Genomic DNA, 25,794 nt, shown 5'->3' on the forward strand with positions numbered 1-25,794 from the left:
AGGCAGAGGCTTGCACACAGGCGTTCGATGCGTCGAGGGCCGTTGGCTAATGGTGGGGATTCTCGAAGCCTGGGAGTTCACCAAGGAGCGAGTCGGAGAGATCTGAAGGTGGAAGCAGGTCTAAAGGTCTGCCTGGTCCAGGTTCTGAAAAAATCGAGGAGATCAACTTCGCCAGTCTGCCCACTCTGCTGACCAGTTACTAGCGCACTTGAACTGGTAGAGATGTTTTCTGGTCCTCCCGAAACGTCGAGCGCCGTCTCTTCTGTTCGGAGAGACCTCCAACTTGGGCGCGTATCATGGTAGGCGGTATCGGCCGTCTTTTTCTTCTGTGCTAGATGTGATGCCGATTAAACCAGATCTGATCTCCCGTCGTCCTTGCTAGTGCTGTTTTGGAATTTTAGCGCAAATATCCCTGAATTTACTACGCCATCCTGACTCGGGACAGATTAACACCCCTCCAGCTTGCGGCTTGCGAGAGGAGCGTGCGCCAGCATTGAGAATTTCGAGGGCCAGGGCGTTAGCAACCCCCCACGCTTTCGCACAGAAAACACAGACAGTTTGTTTGAACTATATCACAGTTAGCCAGGAACCGAGGAGTGTGTTTTCCAACTAACCTGTGATTGTTTGGAATGTCTTCAAGATCTGAAAGCGAACGAACAAATTCGTCGAATAAAAGAAGAGACTACACAGTGTTAGACGTATCCCAAGAATATACCTTGCAACGTACATTAGAAGCCCCTCCTGAGATGGCAGGACAGCTCTGGAAATCGCCCATGCTGGTGAATGTAATGGGACATTAGTGTTGACGAGTGACGTGAGAGCCTAAGGTTCGTTAGGGTCGTTGTCTTAAAGAAGCACACGTGTTTGGTGTAGAGAGGAGGTGAGGAAACAACTGGCATGGCAAGGCCACCTATTTCACTTTCCTGGGAAAGCAAAAGCTAACCGCCCTCACTTCCCAAGACAGCCTACATGGTCAACCAGGCCCGGCCGCAGAGGGATAATATATCGTCCGGGGGGTTCTGACCTCCGGTCTTTGGACAAAGTTTGCATGAAGCCTCTGACAAGTGGAAGCGGTCTCCCAAAGGGTTTATGCCAATAGCTGCGCTGTGAAGCCAAAAATAAGCCGAGGACAGACTGTCCGAGCCAACAGACGAGATGTGACACGGCTACAGTTGAGGTCCTGGCTGGATCGCGTTCCAAGGGTGACTTTCTATTCGAGGCCAAGAGTGCCTGATCCCTGCCAACAGGTGCAATTGATCCCAAGGCAGATCGGCTTCACTGCCAATAAGCTCTTAAATCATTCGTCTCGCCAAATATATCTGTTCCCTTTCCTTGGGGGGTGTGATTCCCCTAAGCGCCGAGTGATACATGTTGAGGCACTATTTCCCTCAGCACGGTGCCCGAGTCCCCCGGATCTCATCCCTGGTCATCATTCTGGGTTTGACAACGTGGTCGAGGCAAACCTCCTCCCCTTTCCTCTCATTGACTTTCCCAGGGCCTACCCGTCAAGGAAGCAGCGTGAGGAACTGGTTCCCCCGGGGTAGACCGGCGTTGCCTGGCACCCAGATCTACTGAACCGAAGCAAGTGACCAAAAGCGCCAACCTCGCTCAAGGTCGGCGGCCTGCCAAGACTCTCCCCCTCTCGATAACTCCTCGGTGTTCCAATCTGGCACGGCCGAGGCACACCGTTCCGTCCCAGAGATGGTGTTCTACTGATCGAGGCCGCACCATCGTACCGTCGGTGATCTGTAAGAGTCAGGTTTTGCCATTGGTTAGGATACTCGAAATCAGAGGAAACGAAAGGGAGCGGGATGAAAGGCAGAATCTTGGCAGAGGGACTGAGGGCATAAAAGTATTTATCGTCAGAAGTTGTTGACCTCGCGATCCAGGAATAGGGACAAAATTTGGGTCCGTGCGCTGAACTGTGATTGGCGGATGCCGCGCTCCGAAAACGGAAGCCTCGACAGGCAACACATGGATTACAGCAACGAAGCCGAAACAGCGCGAATGATTAATCGGATACAAGCGGCCTTTGGCAGTTGGCATCGCTCACCTTTCACCGACAATTTCCTTTCGACTCGGTTCGTTTTATCTCTGATGCCCATGCGCCGAGAGAGTTGACGGTTAGAGCCTCCGACTAACATCTTCCCTCCGACACCGGTTTAAGACATCGGCTCTAGCCGCAACACTCTCTGCGCCGGGCCGATCCTCAGCAGCGCATCGCACAGAAGCTCGACACCCGGCACAATGTCGACAACAGTTGGGTAGGTACCATCTTCGCCCCGCCGGCACATCCAAACGGCGCTTGTGGCAGAGAGACTCTAACATGTCTTTTATCCCACAAGCGCCTTCATCGCGGGCGGCATCGCGGCCTGCGGCGCCGTGACGGCGACGCATCCGTTCGAGACGGTCAAGATCCGCATGCAATTGCAGGGCGAGCTCCAGGACAAAGGCCACCAGCCGCATCACTACCGCGGTCCGATCCACGGCGTGTCCGTCATTGTCAGGAACGAGGGGCTGCGCGGCATCTACCGCGGCATCGGATGCGCCTACATCTACCAGGTGCTCTTGAACGGCTGCCGGCTGGGCTTCTACGAGCCCATGCGCAACACGCTGTCGACGCTCATTTTCAAGGACGGTAATACGCAAAGTCTGGGCATCAACATGTTTTGCGGCGCGGCGTCGGGCATCATGGGCGCCGCCGCCGGCAGTCCTTTCTTCCTGGTCAAGACACGTCTGCAGAGCTACTCGCCCTTCCTGCCCGTGGGCACGCAACACCAGTACCGCAACGCTTGGGATGGTCTGAGGCAAATTCATGGGGCGGAGGGGGTTCGGGGGCTCTACCGCGGCGTCGGCGCGGCCATGATCCGGACCGGTTTCGGGAGTTCCGTGCAATTACCGACATACTTCTTTGCGAAGCGGCGATTGATGCGCCATTTGGGTATGGAGGAGGGACCCGCTCTCCATCTCGCCAGCAGTACGGCCAGCGGCTTTGTGGTTTGCGTCGTTATGCACCCCCCTGGTAAGTCGTCGCGACACACGTATCCTCGCAACGTTGGCTAACTCCTACGTAGATACCATCATGTCCCGCCTCTACAACCAAAACGGCAACCTTTATAAGGGCGTCTTTGACTGCCTGGCAAAGACGATCCGGACAGAGGGCTTTTTTGCCATCTACAAGGGCGTCATCCCTCATCTCGCCAGGATCCTACCACATACAATCCTGACGCTCAGTCTGGCCGAGCAGACCAACAAGCTTGTCAGGAAGCTGGAGGATCGTCTCTTGCCCAGCGCTGCTTTAAAGACAGTATAAAGCATTTACCGACATTATATAATTTGGCGTTTATTGGGTATAAATCCCGCATCGGGGCTCGGGGCTCGGGGCATCTCTTTCCTTTGCGTTTATACCAGGCCTGTGTACCACAGACCATTATTAGACAGCGGGTGGGGATGGATGGATGGATGGGTGGATGGGGTAGTGGCAGGATAGCGCCCCTTTTACATCTGAAACACCCGAAAATTGAATCAACAAGACACGATCGCGTCAACCGCGCATCGAATTCATTCCGCCTCTACCCGCTCCTACCTAACAGTAGACCTCTCGCACCCATAGCACAACTTCCCACCATCCCCCTGCGTCTCAATCCCCTCCCCCAACTCCCCCCGCCACCGCTCGTCCCCGGCCTCGTCGAGCGGCATCCTGCACAGCCCACATCTCTCCCCTCCTTCACCTCCCTCCTCCAGCCCAATCCTCACAAGCTTGCCGGTCGTCCTCGCAACGTTGGCTACGACGGAGGGGTAATTCGTCTCCACCTCGGCAAAGTAATTCGCCATGACCTGCTCGATGCTCAGGTCCTTGTGCGAGACTACCGCCGTCTTCCCCCCCGTTGCTGAGGTGGCAGCCGTTGCCGGACCGGCCAGGTCGGCGTCCGCGGGCACGGCGAGCGATGCGAGCGCGGCGTAGGTGCGCAGCTCGGCCCGCAGCGCGTCGCGGAGCGGGTGGTAGACGAGTAACCCGCTCGTCTTGCCGCTGGTGTTGGTGGTGCCATTGCTGTTGTGCTCGCTGCTGCTATTGTTGCTGCTGTTGCTGTTGGTGGTGGTGTGGTTGGTGTTGCTATTGGGGGAGGTGATGATGGCATCGATGGGGCTGGGCCCGTCGTTGATCAGCCACGGCAGGGAGAAGCCGCGTCCTTTGGCCGTCTCGGCGAGCGTCAGCTCGGCTAGAGCGGTGGTGCTGTGCCCTAGGAGCAGGGCTTGGCAGTTGTGGAGGTGGGATTGGGAGACTAGGATGTGGCGGGTGAGGAGGCGGAGGATGTCGGCGTGTGCGGCGGCGGTCCGGGGGAGGGAGGTGAGGAGGGAGTGGAGACTTTGTTGAGGATTTGAAGTTGATTGGAATTTAGGGAGTGAAAGGCCAAAGATAAGGGAGGACCAGTCGATAGGAGTAGGTGTACTAGGGTCGAAGATGGAGGAGAGCGGGACGCAGTGGAAGGTGAAGCGTGGGTAGCGCTGCCGGTAGGCGTCGAGGGCGGCGGCTGCGGCGGAGGGTTGATCGTGTGGTTGATTCTGCTCCGAGGAAAGGTTGGAGGTGTCGACGTGGACGACCACAAGCTCAAAAGGGGCGTTACGGCCCTTGCCGAGCTGGAACTCGATATTACCGTTGAGGAGATGCAGGAGGACGGTGGAAGAGACGCCTAAGGAGAGACCGAGAAGGTAACGGCGGGTGCCCGTCGGCGGACCGCCAGACGTGGACGGCGGTGGACGGGTCTCCTTGCCCAAGATAGCGATTTGCTTAATGCATTTCGTGGCGATGAAATTCATGAAGCAGTCTCTGTGACCGGAATTAGTTGTTGTATGGAGTGGCATGGAGGTGAATCAAAAATGCGTCAACTAACTTGCAGACAGCCTGTGACCTGCTATCAAGTGTCGCTTCTTGAGCACGGCATTTTGCGCAGCGCCGTGTGAGTGACTCCGACCTCGCCACTGATTTTGACTCCATCGTCAACTCGGTCGACGAACCTGGTGACTGGATGGCTCCGAAGGGGAAAATACGGCGTCCCTAAAGACCGTGGTATCATTCGTGTAAACCAAAATAAATATAGGGTTGATCCAAAGGAGACTCGGCGAGTTTTAGGTTTCACTCATTGGCAAGTATCACTCGAAGTTTGTTAGTTGGGTTCAGGGCAAACGGAAAAGGATGCCGGATGGTTGGTGGGGATGACGAGGGTTAGGGTTAAACCAGTGCTCCTTGGAGAATCTAACACCGGATATCATGAAGCACAGGATAGCTCCTAGAAATATATTCGATACTTCCGTATCATCCATAGTCTATCTAGTAGTATATCATGCCAGTTGATTCTTCGAACGAGCCATTAAGTACTCTAATATCACCACATCACTTAGGCTCATCAGCTCCCCCTGAGCCTCTGAACACCTCAGGGGAAAGCCTCATACGCAGGTCTTCTCCTAAAACTAAGCCTTGCCGACCCATCTCCGTTTCCAGTCCCAGCCCTCACCTCCTTTACAGCCCCTTCTCTCTTCTTGGCCGCCACGTACGCATCAAACGCCGCATCGCCCGCCGTCAAGAAAGTGTTGATCAACGCGCCAGCAACCGTGGTTCCCACCACCGCCGCGAACAAATTCGACGCAGTCGTCCCAGCAGTTACCGTCAACGGCGTCCCAGAGACGGTCCGTATAAGCCTCGACGCGGCCGCCACAACCGACTGGTACGCGCTGAACCCGGTCGCTACCCCGGCAGCCGCCGCCCAGTCGAGGCTCCGCGCCCAGAGCGCCGCCTGGGCGTGCCTATCGCCCATCCCGTTTGCGTTGAAGTAGATCTGTACCATGTTTGCAACCAGGGAGGCGAAGAGGAGGAGGAGGACGGGGATGCCGCTGAGGACGACAAAGCTGGACTGCAGGCCGAGGGCGAGGCCTGCCAGGGCAAAGTTGCCGCCGCCACGGTCGACGGGAATCTCGCGGGCTATCTCGGCCTCGCGCTTGGTTTGAAAGACCGCGACGCTGCTGGTGCAGTTCACAGGAGCCGGGCCGAAGCAGAGGCCTTGAGAACGGGTTTGGTTAGATTATATGTGTGGGAGGACGGCGGGCTGGGATGATGAGTGAGGCAGAGCTTACCCCAGAACCCGACACGTAGGTCGACACGGATTTGTGAACCGCCGACGTTGACTAGTTCATTTGACATCGCCACTACCGGGGAGATGCCGCTGAGAGAGTCGGTGATGCATCCGAGTGAAAGAATTACTGATGTAGTCAGTATTTTAAGGGCTTGGACGGCGTTGGCATCATAAACAACGGGAGCTTACAATACAGAATAAAGTTAATGATCGGGAACACGACGATGAGAACCACCCGCGGAGCCTTGAGGATCCCTATAGAATGTCAGGACTGTCAAACCCAGATTTCGGCTGGAGGTGCAGGGCTTACAAGATGGCATCGGCGCCATTGTCCCGCGCCGTAATCCTCGCTACCTGTCACCGCCGGCGGCGAAGATCCGGAGTGGAGGGAGAGAAGAAGAATAGTCAAAAGTACAGATCGTATTCCATGGGCCCCGATATTGGACCATCCTCGCTTGCAGCAGATCGAGCTGGAGGACTACCGACGGGGCTCCATGCTGGGATCGGTCTGGCATCATAGGAACTTGGATCAAAGAGGAAGCAGCCGAGGACACCACTACGGGCGAACCGCCGATTATAATCGCCAACTCTAATGATCTACTCGTTCTGGTCGGGAGCGTCTGCGCATGCAACCCGACCGTCTCGGGTGTCGGACGGCCCGCGCGTTGAACGGCTTGCCCCCGGCACCGCCATTTAACAGTTTCAGGAAGAGATGCGGGCGATGGAAAAGTGCTAATTCCTCTATGGCATTCTCAAAATCTCGACTCTGTATGTTTCAGAGATGCCGTTTAGGCCGCCCGGCATGCCCAATTCGGGAGTGCGCCAGCGTTTCGGCTGCGAAGATCGACGCGCCCCAGACGAAACCCCTATCCGGATGCAAAGATGGTGGGGATCACGGCCTGCTAAATAGGCATGCCAAATCGCCTGCCTCAAACCACGCGCGATCTTTATGCCAGGCGTGCAGAATCAATTCCTTGCCTTTACCGACAACCTGCTGCACTTGCTCCTCGGATCCCCAGCCGGCCACACGACTGCCCCAGCAGATGAGGTGTGTGCCGACGTGGAGCGTGGTTCGAAAGGCGAAACCATCGTCTATGTCACCGTAACCCGCCACGAAGCCCTCAATCAGCCATTTCCCTTCGTCAATGTCTTTGAACAGTGAGAGCTCATATAGTTCGGCGACCATTTGGCCCACGTCCAACGGCCGCAGACCGAACTGGCACGACTCCCAGTCCACGATGAAGATGGGGATCTCTGCCCCGGCTCGCAGGGGCCGATCTGGCAAAAGAGCGCTGTGCGGATGTCAGTTTCTGTCGTCCGAAGTGCACAAACCGTAGGCCACTCACTTTCCCGTCCAGAAGTCGCCATGAATCACCTGGAGATCTGGTCGCTCCAGTTCTTTGGCTGTCATCTCTTCCAACTCCTTGAACGTCTCCTTTGCGTCTGCGAGAATTGACGGGAAGTTATCGACAATCTGAACCAGGGCGGTGTAATTGACCATGTGCTTGAGCTGCTGCATTGGTTGGTTTGACTGTATCGCCTCGGACAGCTTAGACCGCTCCGGGGACGCCGCCCACTCGTGGAAGCACCGTAGCCAGACACCCAGACTCCGCCCGATCTCCTCGCAGAGGGGCTTCCTGGCCGGATCCCGAGAGGAGAAGTGCTTGAGAGCATACTCCTTCAAGCTCACGGCGTCGGCGAGATACTCCAGCACTTGGGTGTTCGTCTCTTTGTTAAAGTAGTAAAGCCTAGGAGCTCGAACCGGGTAGAGTCCAGAGGTTGGCGGCAAGCCACTTAGAGCTTTCAGGCACTCCTCTTCAGCTTTCTGTCAAGCCTGATGGTCAGTATTGCAGAGCAGTAGGGGCTCGGAGGCCAGTACGTACGCAACGAGCCGTGGACAGCTGAAAATCGGGCATCGATGCAACGAAACTTTCCCCATGCTTGATGGCAACCTCTCGGGCTCCGTCGGGGAGAGGGCTGCCCAAGACACCCTTGAATATGAAATTAGCAGTCCCTCCTGCCAGCGGCTCCAGTGAGGAGCACGCATAATCCGTGCTGGTGAGCTCCCGCAGGACTTCTTCAGACAATTTGGCACTCTGTGGATGCGCCATGGTCGGGCTCCGATGGCGGTCAAGTCAAAGAAGCAGTTAGTCTTGCAAAACTACTGTCTCGATAGAACCAGGGTAAGGTAGCAGATAGCCTGGGCCTCTGCAAAAGATCAAGTTCACGACAGCCCAGGCCATCCCGCAGGTCCTAACGACTTATACATATGTTTCCGTCATGAGGCAACTTTGAGCAGCCGCTCGTCCAACAGCGTTGAGAGGATCACCAAGGGTGGGGATACGAGTTGCGGGCGGACTGCAGATGGTTGCACGACGAGCCAATAATGGCCTGTGCTCTCCACACTTCGACAGCTCTGACTCTTCGCCGAAGAGCACATTGATCATCTGCACAACACAAATTTCCCGGGGGAATTGGGCCGATTGATCGTTGATGAGACAGCAACCTAGAAATATGTACTACTACATAGGCTGCTTTGCGGAACAATGGAGATGGGTTCCTTTGCCGGTGCACGCACTAATTGTACGAAGGGTGCCGCGCTTGCTGTACGGACGGGAGCATGCTTACATTGCAAGTTGGGATCGCGAAGGAAAAAAGCAAGACGCAAGCTGAACCACGTGACTGCCCCGAATGCGAAGAACAACAAAGACGAAGCCATCCAGGAGTGGGGAAAATATAATTAGCAATGAAATCTGGGCCTCCGAGCTCTCGTCAATGAATCCACCTGTCAAAGGAGGCGACCTTCGGGCCGCCCGAGGACAACATCCGAGACCTGTGCAACCTAACCATGCGAATGCGTTGCTCAGCGAACCTTAGCTGGGATGCAGCATTGCACCAGCTGAAGAGTAATTCAAAGACGCGGATGAAATTCCTCAGCACCTGTCCCTGCGGAACTCAGCGCCCGGGCTGTCTTTGAGGTGGTTCCCCAGTTTTACCCCGTTGCAACGGCTCAATAGCCCTGGAGCTTGGCGAGCCAAGTGCCGGAACCCCTTGGATGACACAAAGGACGGCCAATCGGCCGGTGGAGAACGGCCGCCACGTCTGGATCTGGATGCTCGATCCTGAAACCGAAAACAGGGTCGGCTTCCCTACCACCCTTTCGCTTCCGCGGTGCTTTCAGCCAAACAACGACTAGCAAGCTCCATCGCATGAAGAACTGTCTCGAGTTGTTTTGACCGCCATCAAATGGCGAGACTCGTTCAATCCCCTCGAGTCGCCTTGGACGCGCCCCGGCGAATCGACTAGATTCGGAGCTGCCTTTGTCCCAAGCTTTTTTCCATCGCCGCGCGCCTACACGTACGGTACAGTGTAGGTTGCGGCTCCTGGCTGTCCCTGTGGTTCCCCTAGCCCCGGGTGCTACGAAGCGCCTCCTGCCGACCGTTTGACTATTTTCAGTTTCACAACTTCAGATCACGGCACGAGCGCCGCCGAATCGTCACTGGACGTGCGTGCTCCCCTTGTGAATCAATCCCGGGGCACAAACGTTGGGCCAGGATCGAGCCGGCCCCCACAAGCCTCACTTCCGAGCTTCTCGGGGTCTACAGTAGCGCACGTGTCGGATTCGAGCTTCTCGTTACCGCTGTATCAGCTACATTTTTGGGCATCGCCCCCAGTCACGGGCCTTGCCCTGCCTCTTCCGCCACGGCCCTGCACTAACGCTGCCGTTTGGACTCGAATCAACATCGGACGGCTAACAGCTCTCGCTTTCTGCCCCCCCCCCTTCCGCGCTCGAAGGTGTCGCTCGCTTATTAGATTCCCTTCCCATATTTTTTCGACCGACATCTCGACTTACACGCTTCTCCGTATACATCACAATTGAATTCATTTTGTTTACATGCGCCCTTCGACATGGCACAAGTTCAGACACAACTGGCGGCCTTGTCCATAGGCACCAATCCGCAAGACAGCCGAGCAGATGCGGAAGCCTCCACCGCTGCCAAACCGAGAAACCGTCTCGCCGTCGACACGTACTCGCCCGTTAACCAGAACGGCAGCTTCGAGTTTGACCGCGTCATCAAAAGCGGCTACGTGCAGAAGCGGACCCAAAAGACAAAGGTAAGAAACTCCTGATGTGCTTGGGCCGTCGATAGATACAGAGAATAGTGTCCTAACAGCCAGGCGCAGACATGGAGGACGATCTATCTAGTGCTACGGCCCAACGCACTCTCCATATACAAGTCGGACAAGGAGGAAAAGCTTCGCCGCAAGATCTTTCTGTCAGACTTGACAGCCGTGACGCTGCTGAAGGACCCGAAGAACAAGCGAGACAACGTGTTTGGCCTGTTCTCTCCTTCGAAAAACTACCATTTCCAAGCCCCAACGCTACGGGACGCTCAGGAATGGGTCGAGCTGATTAGGCGGGATGCTAGGATCGAGGAGGAGGAGGAGGAGATGTTTCTGGCAAGCCCGGTGGTCCGACAGCCCTCTTTCTTCAGCGGCGACCAGGTCAAGGACATGACTCCCAACCGCCCCGTGTCCTCGCTAGACCGCCTCGCATCAAGTTCTCCGGAGCCGCTCGAGCCTCCTGTCCGCAGTTTCGCAAAGCCCTATGCCAGGCGGCCGTCGCAGCTCGACTCGTCTGGACTCTCGGGGGCCGAACTGGCGAGTCACTCTGACTTCTCTGACTCTGACGTTCAGCGAATTCCGGGCGCCTCGTTCGAGAGCCTGGCTGTCCAGCCTCCGCCGACCTCACCTGGGCCGAACAGGCCGGCGTCAGCGCCGCTGAATGCCAGCCAAGCCAGCGGCATCCACCTCGACAGCGATCCGGACCGCGTAGTCTGGCAGGGTTGGATGTGGTTCCTGCGCAGCAAAGGAGGGGTGCGGCAGTGGAAGAAGTCTTGGGCCGTCCTGCGCCCAAGGAACTTCATTCTGTACAAGGACGAGGCAGAGTCGTCGGTCCTGTTTCTCGTCTACATGTCCTCGATCGTCAACGTCGTCGACATCGACCCCCTGAGCCGGACCAAGACACACTGCCTGCAAATCATCACCGACGAGAAGAGCTATCGCTTCGCCACACGCGACGAAGAAGCCCTGGTGCAATGCCTGGGCGCGTTCAAGAGTCTGCTGGCAAAGCGGCGCGAACTGGAGGCCAAGGCAGAGACCGCCGCCAAACCTCATCCTCAGCTGCCTAACTAGGCGCCACTAATTTTTCTCTCTTTTTCTTGGACATATTCATCCTGGCTGATGTATATCGCCGGCGTGGCTCATGGCAAAGTCCTAATGGCGCTTGCAGCGCGACTTTCTTTTGTTCATCTTTGACGATTTTACGATATATGAATGAGTTGGCCTGTACCTAGTTATACCAATTCTGGCTCGCTGGAAGCAGCCCCCGACATTCTTCGTACACTTATTGCATAATTTTTAAGAAGCGTTGACTTGGTGGCGGAAGCCAGCAATTCACACGAGTGTTATTTATTCATATTGGGTTGTTCCATATTGCAGTGCAGAGTGGAGGCCGGCCGAAATGCGGGCAAACAGAGCCCCGATCTTTGACATGGAGTATGTGCTGTGCTTGTCATTTTACTCTTGGGATATATGTAGGTCACAGGGGATTTGTGCTTCAAAGTTGGATATGACCAAACCTGTTTATGGTGAAGGAGCGGTCGGGGGAGAGCTGAATGTCGCCTGGAACAAGAGGTATCAGATCTTGGGGAGCGTGGCAAGACCCCTCAGATCACTAAGACTAGCCACGGGGCCCAACGAGGCCTCACAACTTGGCCGCACATGAATGTTCAGCATGCACAACGCCACACTGCAATATGGTCCCAGGCTTGGTTCGAGCACCTGTGCACCTTACAGTGGTCCAACTGACCAATCTCAGGACGGTGCCTTGCATCGTCTGATGCGGTCCGGCGGCGGACTCGGGCGATAGACCAGGGAAGGTCAACTACTCCGCGACATGGGGTTTCGACTACCCACCTTCCTAGCTGATGGGCCTCGCATGATGGTAGGAACTGTGGCGACCTCCCTGTTCTTCCAACACGAAGTCTGAGTGGTCACATTCCATCGGCACTTGATGGATTAAGGTAGCGGAGGGATAACAAGGTCTCTCTGACTTCCCCAGATCCCAAAGTCCCCGCCCCCCGCCCTGCCATTCGCTTCTTACCTCATTAACCCCATTTCCGGCAACTTCCAATCATAAGCCAGAACCACGGGTTGAGCAAAGCTGCCCAGAGATTTTTTGACTTCCTTAAAAAGGAGAACTCCCGTTGTCGCGCTACGTATGGCGCTGCTCTCGCGGGGCTAAACTCAAGTACTTTCCCTCTCCTATGGAACTGGGAGTAGCACCGGCAGCGCCCAGCAATCCTCGCAGACTGTCCTGGTGTGGTTCGCCAGTAACGTCACTGCAACCCCCTATCCGGGAAGAGATCATCTGTAGGCCGGTGCTACCCAGTATGCCCTGATTTATGGCCAAGGGGGTGGCCAATGATGCACACATGGTATAAATCGACGGCGCCGGCTACGCCGCATCTGATCCAAGGGCGAGCCCCAAGATGTGAAGTGCAACTCGACGGCCGGCGCTGCAGACACTCTTATAATACGCAAGGGCAAACGCTGCCCTTGGCCTCGCTCGCTCTTGCCACCATTCGTTTCTCGGGGTAGACGTTCCCTTGGGCTTGCCGCCGTCTGAGTTGGACTGGGCCACGAGAAGGCTTCACTCGTTTCCACGTTCTACTCCCTACGCCGCAAGCTAGAAGCTCTCTAACATCATATAACTGTATTGATTTTTTGTCTGAACACTCGGTCCGTCTATACCTACTCAACCCATCCATATCGCAACTCTAGGCTAGGGGTTGTACCAGCCATCATGGCTCAACTCGGTCGTCTCCTGGCCGTCCTAGGCCTCCTCCTACCCCTAATTCACGCCGCCGAGCCGCCAGCCCTCCCCCTCATGTCATCCAGCCGCTGGATCCTCGACGCCAACAACAACCGCGTCAAGCTCCGCTGCGTCAACTGGGCCGGGCACATGGAAGCCAACATCCCCGAGGGCCTGCACCGCCAGTCGATGGACTACATCATCGACTGGATCGACCAGCAAGGCTTCAACTGCGTCCGCCTCACGTACAGCACCGACCACGCCCTGGACCCGGCCATGCCCGTCTCCGAGTCCTTCACGGCTGCCGCCTCTGCCGCAGGCGTCCCCGTCGCCAACATGACGGCCATCTACACGCAGATCCTCTCGCACAACCCGTGGGTGGCCAACGCCACGACGCGCGACGTCTTCGCCGCCGCCGTCGACGGCCTCTGGGCGCGCGGCATCATGACCATGCTGGATAACCACGTGTCCAAGGCGTCGTGGTGCTGCGACCTGACGGACGGCAACGGGTGGTGGGACGAGGCGTTTGGCTACAACCCGTGGAACAGCCGCTTCTTCCACACGCAGGACTGGCTGACGGGCCTGCAGTCGATGGCGGCGTGGGCGCAGTCGCACCGGGGGGTGGTGGCCATGGGGCTGCGCAACGAGCTGCGCGCCTTCCTGCTGCAGGACCTCAACGGCCGCGCCGACTGGTACCGCTTCGTCAAGCAGGCCGGCGACCTGGTCCACCGCACCCACCCGGACCTCCTCGTCGTCGTGGGCGGCGTCCAGAGCTCCACCGACCTGCTCCACATCCGCACCGGCGACATGCTCGACACGTCCGGATGGCCCGGCAAGCACGTCTGGGAGATGCACGCCTACAGCTTCACCGTCACCTTCCCCGACCCCTTCAAGAACTGCGACCTGGTCAAGGCGCAGTACGGCCTGTTCTCCGGCTTCGTGCTCGAGCAGGGCAAGCCCTACACGGGCCCGCTGATGATGAGCGAGTTTGGCGTCGGCATGACGGGTGGCGAGTTTGACGGCCTGAACGAGCAGGACAATCGGTACCTGGAGTGCTTGGTGTCGTATCTGGAGAGCAACGACGCCGAGTGGGCCGTGTGGGCGATCCAGGGCAGTTACTATGTGAGGCAGGGCAACGTGGACCATGACGAGAGCTGGGGCCTGATGGATTATGAGTGGAAGGGGTGGAGGAATGAGGGGTTCCCTAAGAGATTGAAGAATATATGGCAGATGACACAGGGTCCGTAGATGGCTTTTCGTTCCCAGGATATTCTTTCTTCGTGCGTATATATTGGGCATACTCTGTTCGGGGGGCGGTCTTGACGAAGGGTTCAAAAGGGTTAGCTGGCGAGGCCCCTTAGGTAGGTTAGTTAGCCTTGCAGTAGTCAAATAGTAATGATATCTTTATCAGAAAGTTTCAATGAGAATCCCGCCGAGAAACGCCGGCCTAAATGGTATCTGCCTATGTAGCTACACGTCTCCAGAGGGAGAAAAAAAAAAAAAAAGGAAAAGAAAAGAGACGAAAAGAAGGAAAATAAAACACCATACACCCGATCCAGAAAAGATACATCTTTGCTATTATCATCACCCATTGAGATTGAAATAGGTATCATCGAACTCGGCCGCCGCACTACTGTCGCCCCCCCCAAAGTACATGTCGTTGAAGTTGCTGTTGTCCCCGTGATCACCATCAAGACCGTAGCTGAGGTCCACATCGTCTATGCCCCCAGGCCCCAGATCAAACAGCCCGTTGATCTCGGCATCAATGTCGGTGATACTGGTGTCCTCGCCCGCTCTGCCGGAGTTCGGGTTGGTTACGGATGCAGGTGCCTCCCCACCCGCATCCCCCGCTCCGGATCCGGACCCGATATTTGTAAGGTCGATGACGGGTGGTTGCGGTTGCGATTGCTTTCGCTGCGCTTGCGGAGCTGGCGCCGGCGCCGGCGCTTCCTTTTGGCCCTGTGGTTGTGCCTCCCCTGGCGGCACTAGAGAAAACGTCATGTCAGTGAAGAGATTCTCGTGCCCCCCGACGGCGGCTGGTGTATTGTTCGGTGCGGCCGCTGGTGGCGGGAAGTTTGGCGCCGGGACTGAGGACGCCTTGATTTGCGCTTGAGTGGGGATAGGGCTCTGGTTGACTGATGCCGCGCCAGTGCCCGGCTTGGGTATCTGGGGCGGCGGAATCTTAGTCTCCTTCTTTGGCGGCGCGCTGGCGGGCCTGCCGGCCGCGGTTGTGGTGGTGGCTGGGGCCGCGGTTGCGGTTGCGGTTGCGGCCATGGCGGGCCGGGCAAGGTTCTTGGCCTCTTTGAGTTTGGGAGTCATTTTCGGGCTGGGTACCGCAGCTACTTCTGGCGACGTGACATCAAACCCCATATTCGGGAACGGGGCGACCGGTTTGTCAGCCGGGTTTCCAGGCCGCGAAGGGGCCGACTGGCCTGTGGGAATCTCCTTTGCCACCATCCTCGGGGACGTCAAGTCAACAGTCATTGGTGCCGGGGGGGCAACCGGCTGCTGCTCTATCTGTGGCGGCTTGCGATTTGCCCTTCGCAGATTGAGATCTCGCGTGAAGACGGCCTTGGCCCGGAGCTTTGCGACGTCAGGGCGGACTCGGCATTGTCGGACCACGAATGCACTTACGATGTCACTTTCTAGATCGTCTAGCGTCCAGTTAAATCTCTCAATTGAAGCGGGAACCCTCGCCTCCATCGCCGCAGCGACCTCGGCGAGGCTTGCAGTGCCGTCCTGTTTGGCGGCCTTGAAAGCCTTGCCAGTTGCGACGACCTGAGGTGTCCGGTCAGCACATGAATGTCGCAGACGGAGGCGAAGGCGAAGGCGAAGCACATACGATCTCATTGAGGATGTGCGGCAGGATGTCCGCCGGCCGCTGCCCGCCTTGCGGGCGGGGCGCCATCTCGGTGGAACGTAGATATATAGTGTTGTTTCGAAACAGAGTTAGAAGCAATTCGAAGCCAGGTCGCAACAAATTCAAAAGATGGGCCGTGAACAGGCCGTAGAATCGAGGATATACCGCCTCACCGCTTGATCAAGGCCGTGGGCAATGAGATATGATGATGGACGTGTCAAGACTTGCAAGCCGACGGCGGCATTGCTCACGGTTCCTGAACCAACTTTGATGGAGTTCGAAAGTGAGCTCGCTAAAGTGCATCTTGCACGTCCCACAGCGTCAAGCAAGCGTGCAGCTTCCCTGCTCTTTGTGGGCCAATCACTTGATAAGACGCCTGGGGTGCGCCTAAACCCAGTAAGGTTTGCCCAGGAGCCCCAGGATCGCCTGCTGACCCCGCCATCGCACGTCCTGCATCCCATATCAGACGAGGCGAAGGTTCCTCCCGCTGGAATGCATCATGTGGTCAGTCCAACTACAATCTTGGAAGAACGTGCTCTAATTGTTAGCATTGAGTATCGCAGCGGGTCGGTTTTCTTTTTTATCCTTTTTTTTTTTTTCTTTTTCTTATCCAGTGATTCGTTTGGCCCGTTCGCTGCTGGCCTACGTACGGTAGGCTACAAACTACCAACAGTCTCCCAGAACCCTGGCCAAAGCCGTGTGGGGCACCGGGCCTGACATTCAAATCTCTTGTCCAGTTCTTGGCCGTTTGTGCTCCCGGGCCACATCAAATCAGGTGTGGAAAGAGACATGAATTGTCTTGATTCACCAAATTCCGGAACACTGGTTCAGCGAGTAACAACCCGTAGATATGATAGCAGGACGGCACCAAGCATGATAAACCGCCGCGACCAATTTATCTGCACGATACTGTGAACCTACCCTGACTCTGCACCATCTTTAGATTCTTCAGTCCCTGCGAGCTGCACAGCCAAGGGGGTCAGCCTGCAGCGGAACACCACCGGCAGGCCTGAATGTCTCATCCCGCCTGGTGACGGACGGCTTGAGAGGGGCAGCACGCTATGATCACTTAGGGGCCCGTACGTCCTTGCCCTTCGTCCCAATCAGTGATGCCTCGCTGCCAATCCCAGAACAATGGCACCGTCAAAATCCTCCCCTCCTCGTCACGCCTGCAGCTTTCTCCCTCTTTGAATTTTTCTTTCCCCCTCACCTCGTTCGACCATCGAGGAGTTCTGGCGAGCATCCTTCTGGATCGGCTGTTGTTGTTGTGATATCCAGGGGGCTTCTCCTTTGACGGCCGGCATCTTTTTACTCTTACGCTGTTTTCACATCTATTTCCCTTATCATCATCGTCGTCGTCGTCGTCCTCCTTGTTCTGTCTTGGGTCTTTCTCGACACCGTCGTCTCCTCGTCGCAGTTCGAATCTCAACTTCCGCCGCCGTGCTTCTCCTGGCACGCCGTGTTTTTGTCGTCTTCCGTTGACATTCGTCTCCTTCGGTCGTCTCCGGCGACGGTTGCCCTCTTCGCCGAGCAAGTCTGTGCTTTGAACCAGCCCTCTTTTCTCGGCGCAACTTGAGCAGCTCTCAAGTCCCGCCTCTGGTTTGAATAGCCCGATTCGCAAGTTCGCAATTCGCGGTTCGCAATTCGCAATTCGCGGCAGGCGCGACCTATTCATTTCAGTTCCTCCGTGGTAGCCGCACTGCGTTGTTGCTCGCACGACTGCGCTGCGAGAAGAATACGCGAGCTCGAAGCACCGCCTTCTTCTCCCTCTTTTCTCGTTCTTCCAGCCAGGAAGCGCTGCGTGGTCCGGGATTTCAGCCGCGCTGCAATAAGCACCCTTGACGGAGACGTCTCCTCAGTGGGGTTTTCGCGCTGCCAAGAAAAGCCCTGCGCCATCTCTTCTATTCGTCGTCGCGATCTTGCACTCTTCCACCAAGCGACTCCCTTGCTACGGCTTGCTCCAAGATGGCTGACAACGGTCCTTCCACGACCTCTGGTCAACTGCCTCCCCCGCCCCAGCCCAACGCCGGTGCTCCGGGCTACGAGAACGGTCAGAACGCTCCCTCGAACCCCGCTCACATGCCGCCTCCGCCTCTGCATATCCCGCAGAACACGAACCCGATCCCGACCGCGATCACTTCTCCGATGGGCGGCGGCGGTGACAAGAGCGGCATCATGTCGCCCACCAGCGGCGGTCCGTTCGGTCGCCGCGCTGCCCCGGAGCCAAACAAGCGTGCTCTGTATGTTGGAGGCCTGGATCCCCGCGTCACTGAAGATGTCCTGCGTCAGATCTTCGAGACGACCGGCCATGTTCAGAACGTCAAGATCATTCCTGACAAGAACGTAAGCGAGAATTTTTTTTTTTCTTTTTTTCTTTTCTTTTTTTTTTTATCGCCCGGCAGGCCTATTCGCTGACACATCTGCTGACGCATCTTGGATGCTTTAGGCTAAGGGCTACAACTATGGCTTCGTCGAGTACGATGATCCCGGTGCTGCCGAACGCGCTATGCAGACGCTGAACGGCCGTCGCGTCCATCAATCGGTATGTTCGACCCGAACCGCACTATACAACCGAGATAATCGATGTTGACTGGCTCTGCTAGGAAATTCGTGTCAACTGGGCCTACCAGTCCAACAATGCGAACAAAGAGGATACCTCGAACCACTTCCACATCTTCGTTGGCGATCTCTCCAATGAGGTGAATGATGAGGTCCTTCTCCAGGCCTTCTCCGCCTTCGGATCCGTTTCCGAGGCTCGCGTCATGTGGGATATGAAGACGGGCCGCTCTCGTGGCTACGGATTCGTTGCTTTCCGCGAGCGCCCCGATGCTGAGAAGGCGTTGAGCTCCATGGATGGCGAGTGGCTTGGATCCCGCGCTATCCGCTGCAACTGGGCCAACCAGAAGGGCCAGCCCTCTATCGCTCAGCAGCAGGCGATGCAGCAGATGGGAATGACGCCGACCACCCCGTATGGTCACCACCATTTCCCCACTCATGGCGTTCATAGCTATGACATGATTGTCAACCAGACGCCGGCTTGGCAGACCACCTGCTATGTCGGCAACTTGACCCCGTACACGACCCAGAACGACCTTGTTCCTCTGTTCCAGAACTTTGGCTTCGTCGTTGAATCTCGTTTCCAGGCGGACCGCGGATTCGCTTTCATTAAGATGGACAGCCACGAGAACGCCGCCATGGCGATTTGTCAACTGAACGGCTATAATGTTAATGGTCGCCCGCTCAAGTGCAGCGTACGTATTCCCTTCTGCGGTCTTTGGCTGGTTTACGAATCTAACACGGGCATAGTGGGGCAAGGACAAGACTCCGAACCATCAGCAGTTCGATCCGAACCAGCAGTACAGTCCTCAGAGCGCTCAGACGCCTGGTTATCCCGGTACGCCCTCTACGTACTTCAACCAGTACGGTGGTGGGTAGCTTCGGAATGCGGTTTCATTGAACTTGGTCGCTGACGCTAAGTATAGGCTCCTATGGTCCAGGTCAGCAGGGCGGCTACGGCGGCCCCCAGGCTCAGTCGCCGGCGGGCTACGGCGGCCAGCCGATGGGATACAGTGGCCCCCCCAGCGCAGGTGGTTACGGCCGCGGCCAGCAGTCCAACGCTCAGTGGAACCAGCCCCCCCCTGGCCAGAACTTCAACAACGGCGGTTTCTCTAGCTACCAGGGATAGACGCGCCGAGATAGGCCGGCGCTGAGCTCGAGCTCGACGGCATCTTCGGCATGCCTTGCTTTTCGCGCCTTCTTTTTCGTCATGCATTGGCGGGAAACTTGAAGTTTGCGTTCTACTTTCTCTCTCAGCTTCCCAGGACGGGGGCCTTTCAGATTCATCTGCGCCAAAACGTCGTCTTCTTTCATGATCTGAGGAACCTTCAGACAGCTATCAAGTTGATTTTCGGGGAACTTTTGGCTGGGAAACTGGGTGCTTGCTTTGCTTTGCTTTACTTTTGCGCCTTGATTTGATGTACTACGCGAATGTGTTTCTCGTCTTCTTCTGCTAGTGATTCCCACGGGCACGACCTACTTTTCCCTCTGGGTCTTGTAGCTGCACGTTTTCATCTCTGCACAAAACTCTCGTGATTTCCGGTTTTCACTTGTTTTCCCTACTTGTCTCACCCCGCTGGATACCACTTGAAGCATTACATAAATTCTTCTTTCGCTGGCCGGCCTTCCTTTGTTGACGAGTTGACGAGTTTTCTTGATTTGACTTAATGGGCTACAGAACCACATTTCCCTAACTAGGTCTTCCGGGGAATAAAAGGCGGGTCTGAGATTTGTTTTCCCTCACTTCACACTGCTATGGATCCATTGGAGTCAAGGAGCCAATATTTTTGCTCTCGAATCAGTCGGTCGGTCAGGCATGCAGGCGACGGGCAACTTCTGATCGTTCTACTATTTCTTCGCGACCGGGGGGCAAAGAAAGAGGCAGGATGTTGTCATGAGGGAAAACTTGGGCTGGCTGTACAACCGCTGCTGTTTTTTTGGTTGTTTTTTTTATATGTCATTTTCTTATTTCGTTTATTATTATTACTATTATTACCCATTTTTGGTTATCCCACTCTTTTTATGTTATTGAGAGGAGAATGGAAGATTGGAAAAGATTCTTTTGGTCTGTTGTCCCAACGTTTTCGCCCATTGTGTACTTCGTTTCTTGGTGATCATTCCAGCTCGTCTTTGGCGATCTGACTGATTCCAGGGTGGCGTGGTGTGGTCAAGTTGAATGGGTATTTCTGTGGCCAATTGCTTACCGCACTCCGCCCAATGACGGGTTGCGGTGATGAAAGGGCGTATTATTGGCTTTTTTTTGGAGGGGCGGCTACAGGGTGATGGATTTTCGTCGATGGGGGCAACCCGGTGGCGGTGATTTGCGGTTGATGCCCAATCTCTCACTTAGCTGATGTTTGTGCTTATGCCGCCCCCCCCGCGAGCATGCACAATTCAGATTTCCAGGAGACGTGCCGGATTGAGTTTACGAACGTATGCAGTCGCTGTGGATGCGCGATCAACAAAGAGATCTAACGCCGGCTATCTTGTTTTAGGCGCCGAGAAGTCAATCGAGAACTCTGGGGCGTGGGGCATTATGTTCGGAGCAAAGGACAGGACCGCCTGCCTTGCTTTGTGGGTTCCGGCGATCCTACAATCACTGGGTCTGCACAGATTACTTGAGTCCCTACCTGACTCGAGTGAGAAACACCTTACGTTAACATGCCTTACGGTGGTAAACTCTAGTTCTGGTACTGTAGGCCAAGTACCTTACCAACTGCTGGAGATTTGTTACAGCTCGTGCATATTACTTGGTAATTACCCCCAGTCGCAGTCGCGCACCATGAGAACCTGGTAAATACCTACGTCTAGGGTATAATAATACGCATGTGACGCAGGAGGCACCCGAATGTTGCTATGGCTTTCACCAGGCTCCGTTCTTGAACAGCTCATCTTACAATGCCCGTCTCTAGCACTAGTAAATGCCAGGATATACTTATTATCGGGGGCTGAAGCGTTGCTGGGCGCCTTGTTTTCTGCCGGCGCAACTGGCACATGTTGACTGCATCTTCAAGTCTTGTGGAAATCGACCGTTCTGTGTTAGGTGGGGTAATTTTTTTTTTTTTTTTTTTTTTTTTTTTTTTTTTTTTTTTGGGGGGGGGGGGGGGCGGGTAGGCTGCTCTGAACTCTGAAATCCCCGGCTTGAAAAGCATCTTGACCGTCTTTGATCAACAAAACGAATACCGGGACCATTCCATTGTTTCTTCTGGTTTCCTTATCAGGTTCACAGAGGCATGGTACTACCCATAGCTTTGGTCAGCTGTGGAAGAACTCCAGTTGCAGCTGCCCAGCGCAGCCCAAAACTCAAAACTGACGGCGGGGTTGGCTCGCCTACCTAGCAACCTGGGCAAGGTTCTCAGGTTCTCAGCACTCGTTTGGGGTTGCAAACTTGCAGGGGCCCCGGCTGGTCCAGGAACCTGATCTTACCTTCCACTTCCAATTCCCCCATCGCTGAGATCATCATCGGGCACTTCTAACCGACACCCGTATTGTTTCGAGGTGCGCACACCCAAAACGATGTCACAATGAAATCTTGACCAACTCTTGGCCGCATCCCGTGCTTCGCATCTGGCCAGAGCGAATTTCCCTCACGTCCGTCTATTCCCACCTCGTTTTTTTGTTGGTCCGTCCATCTCGGGCGCCGTGCGGGTCCTGCGCTCCCTGCAAAACGCGTCCGCCCAAGCGCCCTCCCATACGTTAGCACTTCGCTCTGAGCTGCTCCATCCCTGAGACCTTTGCCTTAGTCGCCGACCCGCTTTCTGCTGGTGCGGGTCCCTCCCCCGCCCTCCGTACACGAGAGCCCAAAGGACCCCAAAACTCACCTGCCTTAACCTGGGCTTGCCGCGAAACATCAACACAGCATCACAACGGCAAACCCTACGAAGCGTCGTCCCCTTGTTCCAGCAGCTATGGAGCAATGGCAGGCGTACAACGATGCTGCCGGCGCCAGCGCTCAGAGACGATATAATGGCAACAGCCAGATGGCCCCGCGGGACTATGGCAGCAGCGCCCAGGCCTCGGCGCAACCCCCGGCCGGCTTCAAGTATGATCAGTACCAAGGCGGCTTGAACCCGTCGTCGGCGACATCGCCAATGACGAGCCCCCAGATGCGCGACGGAAACGGCGACGTCCAGATGCAGGATGCCCACGATTCCTACGGCGCCATGAATTCGACGGTCACCTATCCCATGAGACCCCATCATCAACAGCACCTCTCGGGCGGCCGAGCCGCAAACCTCCAGCAAGAGCCGTCTGCCGCCGCGCAGCGATACTCGCCCATGGAGGTTCTGTCCCCCACATCGCCGTACGGCCCAAAGTCTGCCGGCGCCAGCCAGTTCTCGCAGCAGCCCGCCCAACGGCAGTCGCCCACCCGGCCGTCGGACTACGCCCCGCAAAGCTCCTACTATACCACCCGTCAGGCGGCCCCCCAGCTGCCGCCCATCAATTCCTACACATCCGGGCCGGAAAGCTACTCGCCTTCATCCGTGACCCCCATGGACGGCTCTTACGCGGACCCCAAGTCCCCGAAACGTGCCCCGCAATCGGGCATGTCAATGAGCGACAAGGGTCCTGTTCCAGAATTTAAGAGGATCCGGGGACCGACAGATCTAAGGCCGAAGGTCAACGATCAACCGCCATTCCGACGGGCTAACCCTGAAGGAGGGTTTATCAGCGTGAGTAGGCCCCCGGCCGTCCAACCGACTCGCTTGCCGCCCAAGCCGCTGACCCGCGTCGACAGCCCCTCCAAGCCCTCACCGTTCATCTGCCCGCCACCTATCGAATCTGCAACCCCGGCTTCAAGTACGAATCATCGCGAAACCCTCGCCGGGTCTTGACAAAGCCGAGCAAAGGAGTCAAGAACGATGGCTACGATAACGAAGACAGTGACTACATTCTCTATGTTAACGATATTCTTGGCTCTGAGGAGGCGGGGCACAAGTACGGCCATTTCCTGCGGCCCGATGAGAGATCTCGATGGCTAATTGCTTTCCCAGGAACCGATATTTGATCCTGGACGTCCTCGGCCAGGGGACATTCGGCCAGGTTGTCAAGTGCCAAAACCTCAAGACGCAGGAGGTGGTTGCGGTAAAGGTAATCAAGAACCGCACCGCCTACTTCAACCAGAGCATGATGGAAGTGTCCGTCTTGGATCTAGTAAGTTACCGTGGTCCGCTACCTCGGCCGCCCTGCGCTAACCGCCGCCCAGCTTAATACCAAGCTGGACAAAAACGACGACCACCATCTCTTGCGGCTCAAGGACACCTTCATTCACAGGCAACATCTATGCTTAGTCTTTGAGCTGCTGAGTGTGAACCTCTATGAGCTGATCAAACAGAATCAGTTCCGCGGCCTGAGCACGACCCTCGTCCGAGTCTTTGCCCAACAGCTCCTTAACGGGTTGGCGCTGTTGAACAAGGCGAGGCTGATCCACTGCGATCTGAAACCGGAAAATATCCTCCTGAAGAACCTCGAGAGCCCGATAATCAAGATCATCGATTTTGGGTCCGCGTGCGACGAGCGACAGACTGTGTACACGTACATCCAGTCCAGGTTCTACCGGTCACCCGAGGTGCTACTCGGCCTGCCCTACTCTTCCGCCATCGACATGTGGTCGCTAGGTTGCATCGTGGTCGAATTGTTCCTGGGACTCCCCCTATTCCCGGGTTCGTCAGAATACAACCAGGTTTCGCGAATCGTCGAGATGCTCGGCAACCCCCCGAATTGGATGATCGAGATGGGCAAGCAAGCTGGGGACTTCTTCGAAAAGAGGCAGGATGAATTCGGGAGGCGGACTTACCACCTGAAGAGCATGGAGCAATACTCGAGAGAGCGCGGCACAAAGGAACAGCCGAGCAAGAAGTACTTCCAGGCAAACACATTACCAGAGATTATTAAGTCATATCCGATGCCTCGAAAGAATATGAAGCAGTCAGAGATCGATAGAGGTACGTTACAAGCAATCTCCGGCCTGTGTGGACGGAGCTGACTCACTCGTTTTAGAGATGAACAACCGCATCGCCTTTATAGACTTTGTGAGGGGCCTATTGACCATCAATCCGCTCGAGAGATGGTCGCCGCAGCAAGCGAAGTTGCATCCTTTCATCACACAACAAAAATATACAGGACAGTTTGTGCCGCCCATGAACCTCAAGTCGAGCTCCTTGAACCGGTCACCAGCTCCCGGCACGCAACAACAGCTGCAGGCGGAGGCGATGAGCAAACAGAGAGCGCAGGCTGCCCAAGCTCAGGCCCAGGCTCAGGCGCATCCCAACCCAACAGGCCCAGGGGCCTATGGCTCCGTGGTTACCGGACAATACCAGCAGCAGGGCCATGCGCAACCGCCATCCATGTATGCGAATAGCAGCATGTACTCCCCCGGCGGCGCACATTCGGGGGCTCCGCCTCCGTATTCTGGCCAGTCGAGCGCATATGGCCAGATGAGCATGTCACAGGGACCCGTCCAGATGCCGCCAGCCAACTATTCGGCAGGCATTCCGCAGTCCAACATGTACTCGCAGCAAGGCCGGCCAAGGCAGCGAGCTTCAACAATGGAGCAGCAACAGAGCGGAATCCCCGCCGCGATCCAGAGGGTTGCCAGCCACCTCGACCCCACCCAACCTATTCGGCTCCAGCCCAGCCCTGCGTATTACCCACCACCTCCTGAGGGCTTAGCAGGTATGGACCACCAGACACCGGGCAGGGCGGTGAGGAGAGGGAGCCGAGCGCAGCAGACGGGACGAGGGAATCGCGATTTCATTCGAAACCTGGAGGAGCGGACGCTTGAAGAAGGCTTCATGGGCAGCAGCGGCCAGACCCCTTGGCACTGAAGCGTTGAGCGCGAGAGATCCGGTGGTAGTTGGATAACAAAGATGCAGAGGAGATTGATCTCGCCTCTATTTGTTACGGTTGCGTTGCAATTCGGCGTTCTTCGAACTTGCTAGTTACCCCATTTGCATCATCATCATCATCATCATCATCATCATCATCAAACGTCGTCATCGTCGTCATCCTCATTTATCTTGCCCGCTGTGCGTGTCCTATCTTGGATGAGTGAGGCATGCACGCAACATACGAGATTAGTCTCTGCAATTGCACAGAAACGTTGTTTGAGCGGGTTGGATGTGGGTGTGCCGAGATTGCCCCAGTACTTATTAAGAACTTCCAGACCAGTTCGGAGATTGAGCAGCAGCAGCAGCTACTGCCGCAAGCAAACTCCCGCCTGATGAATGACATTGAGGCTTTCCCTTCCCGCATCGCCCACCTATCCGGTCCTGCGAGGCACGCCGCGGCGGTGTTGGGGTCGGTGGGCAGGTCAGCTACAAGCAGATCATCGAGCAGTGCTACGCCATGCTTGGCGGGATTCAGAGGGGGAG

The 25,794-nt window shown here is 56.1% G+C and overlaps 9 protein-coding genes across 9 annotated transcripts; 5 read left to right on the top strand and 4 right to left on the bottom strand.

Moving 5' to 3' along the window:
- Positions 1-2,247: 2,247 nt before the first annotated feature.
- On the top strand, positions 2,248-3,313 carry OAC1 (Mitochondrial oxaloacetate carrier protein; the record flags this gene model as incomplete). The annotated part of the gene is made up of 3 exons (XM_071066438.1): positions 2,248-2,264; positions 2,346-3,022; positions 3,075-3,313. The coding sequence occupies 3 exons, from the start codon at positions 2,248-2,250 to the stop codon at positions 3,311-3,313; spliced, it is 933 nt and encodes a 310-aa protein (XP_070922539.1).
- A 269-nt stretch (positions 3,314-3,582) lies between these two features.
- CTU2 (Cytoplasmic tRNA 2-thiolation protein 2) lies at positions 3,583-4,996 on the bottom strand (the record flags this gene model as incomplete). Its single annotated transcript, XM_071066439.1, has 2 exons — positions 3,583-4,828; positions 4,893-4,996. 2 exons carry the CDS (start codon positions 4,994-4,996, stop codon positions 3,583-3,585), a joined length of 1,350 nt encoding a protein of 449 aa, XP_070922540.1.
- A 436-nt stretch (positions 4,997-5,432) lies between these two features.
- On the bottom strand, positions 5,433-6,457 carry MFIFM68171_11021 (uncharacterized protein; the record flags this gene model as incomplete). Its single annotated transcript, XM_071066440.1, has 4 exons — positions 5,433-6,055; positions 6,130-6,255; positions 6,318-6,383; positions 6,439-6,457. 4 exons carry the CDS (start codon positions 6,455-6,457, stop codon positions 5,433-5,435), a joined length of 834 nt encoding a protein of 277 aa, XP_070922541.1.
- Positions 6,458-7,020: 563 nt separating this feature from the next.
- On the bottom strand, positions 7,021-8,239 carry MFIFM68171_11022 (Aminoglycoside phosphotransferase domain-containing protein; the record flags this gene model as incomplete). Its single annotated transcript, XM_071066441.1, has 3 exons — positions 7,021-7,420; positions 7,475-7,953; positions 8,012-8,239. 3 exons carry the CDS (start codon positions 8,237-8,239, stop codon positions 7,021-7,023), a joined length of 1,107 nt encoding a protein of 368 aa, XP_070922542.1.
- Positions 8,240-10,037: 1,798 nt separating this feature from the next.
- On the top strand, positions 10,038-11,324 carry MFIFM68171_11023 (PH domain-containing protein; the record flags this gene model as incomplete). Its single annotated transcript, XM_071066442.1, has 2 exons — positions 10,038-10,244; positions 10,314-11,324. 2 exons carry the CDS (start codon positions 10,038-10,040, stop codon positions 11,322-11,324), a joined length of 1,218 nt encoding a protein of 405 aa, XP_070922543.1.
- Positions 11,325-12,996: 1,672 nt separating this feature from the next.
- Positions 12,997-14,253, top strand: MFIFM68171_11024 (Glycoside hydrolase family 5 domain-containing protein; the record flags this gene model as incomplete). The annotated part of the gene is made up of 1 exon (XM_071066443.1): positions 12,997-14,253. One exon carries the CDS (start codon positions 12,997-12,999, stop codon positions 14,251-14,253), a length of 1,257 nt encoding a protein of 418 aa, XP_070922544.1.
- Positions 14,254-14,589: 336 nt separating this feature from the next.
- MFIFM68171_11025 (uncharacterized protein) lies at positions 14,590-15,913 on the bottom strand (the record flags this gene model as incomplete). Its single annotated transcript, XM_071066444.1, has 3 exons — positions 14,590-15,588; positions 15,640-15,783; positions 15,848-15,913. 3 exons carry the CDS (start codon positions 15,911-15,913, stop codon positions 14,590-14,592), a joined length of 1,209 nt encoding a protein of 402 aa, XP_070922545.1.
- Positions 15,914-17,830: 1,917 nt separating this feature from the next.
- PUB1 (E3 ubiquitin-protein ligase pub1) lies at positions 17,831-19,550 on the top strand (the record flags this gene model as incomplete). The annotated part of the gene is made up of 5 exons (XM_071066445.1): positions 17,831-18,208; positions 18,312-18,407; positions 18,469-19,116; positions 19,172-19,292; positions 19,348-19,550. 5 exons carry the CDS (start codon positions 17,831-17,833, stop codon positions 19,548-19,550), a joined length of 1,446 nt encoding a protein of 481 aa, XP_070922546.1.
- Positions 19,551-22,329: 2,779 nt separating this feature from the next.
- Positions 22,330-25,248, top strand: YAK1 (dual specificity protein kinase yak1; the record flags this gene model as incomplete). Its single annotated transcript, XM_071066446.1, has 5 exons — positions 22,330-23,094; positions 23,160-23,359; positions 23,416-23,575; positions 23,628-24,366; positions 24,422-25,248. The coding sequence occupies 5 exons, from the start codon at positions 22,330-22,332 to the stop codon at positions 25,246-25,248; spliced, it is 2,691 nt and encodes an 896-aa protein (XP_070922547.1).
- Positions 25,249-25,794: the final 546 nt, after the last annotated feature.

The sequence above is a fragment of the Madurella fahalii genome (genome assembly GCF_045866475.1).
Source record: "Madurella fahalii IFM 68171 DNA, scaffold_6, whole genome shotgun sequence".
In the NCBI taxonomy this organism is placed as follows: Eukaryota; Fungi; Ascomycota; class Sordariomycetes; order Sordariales; genus Madurella; species Madurella fahalii.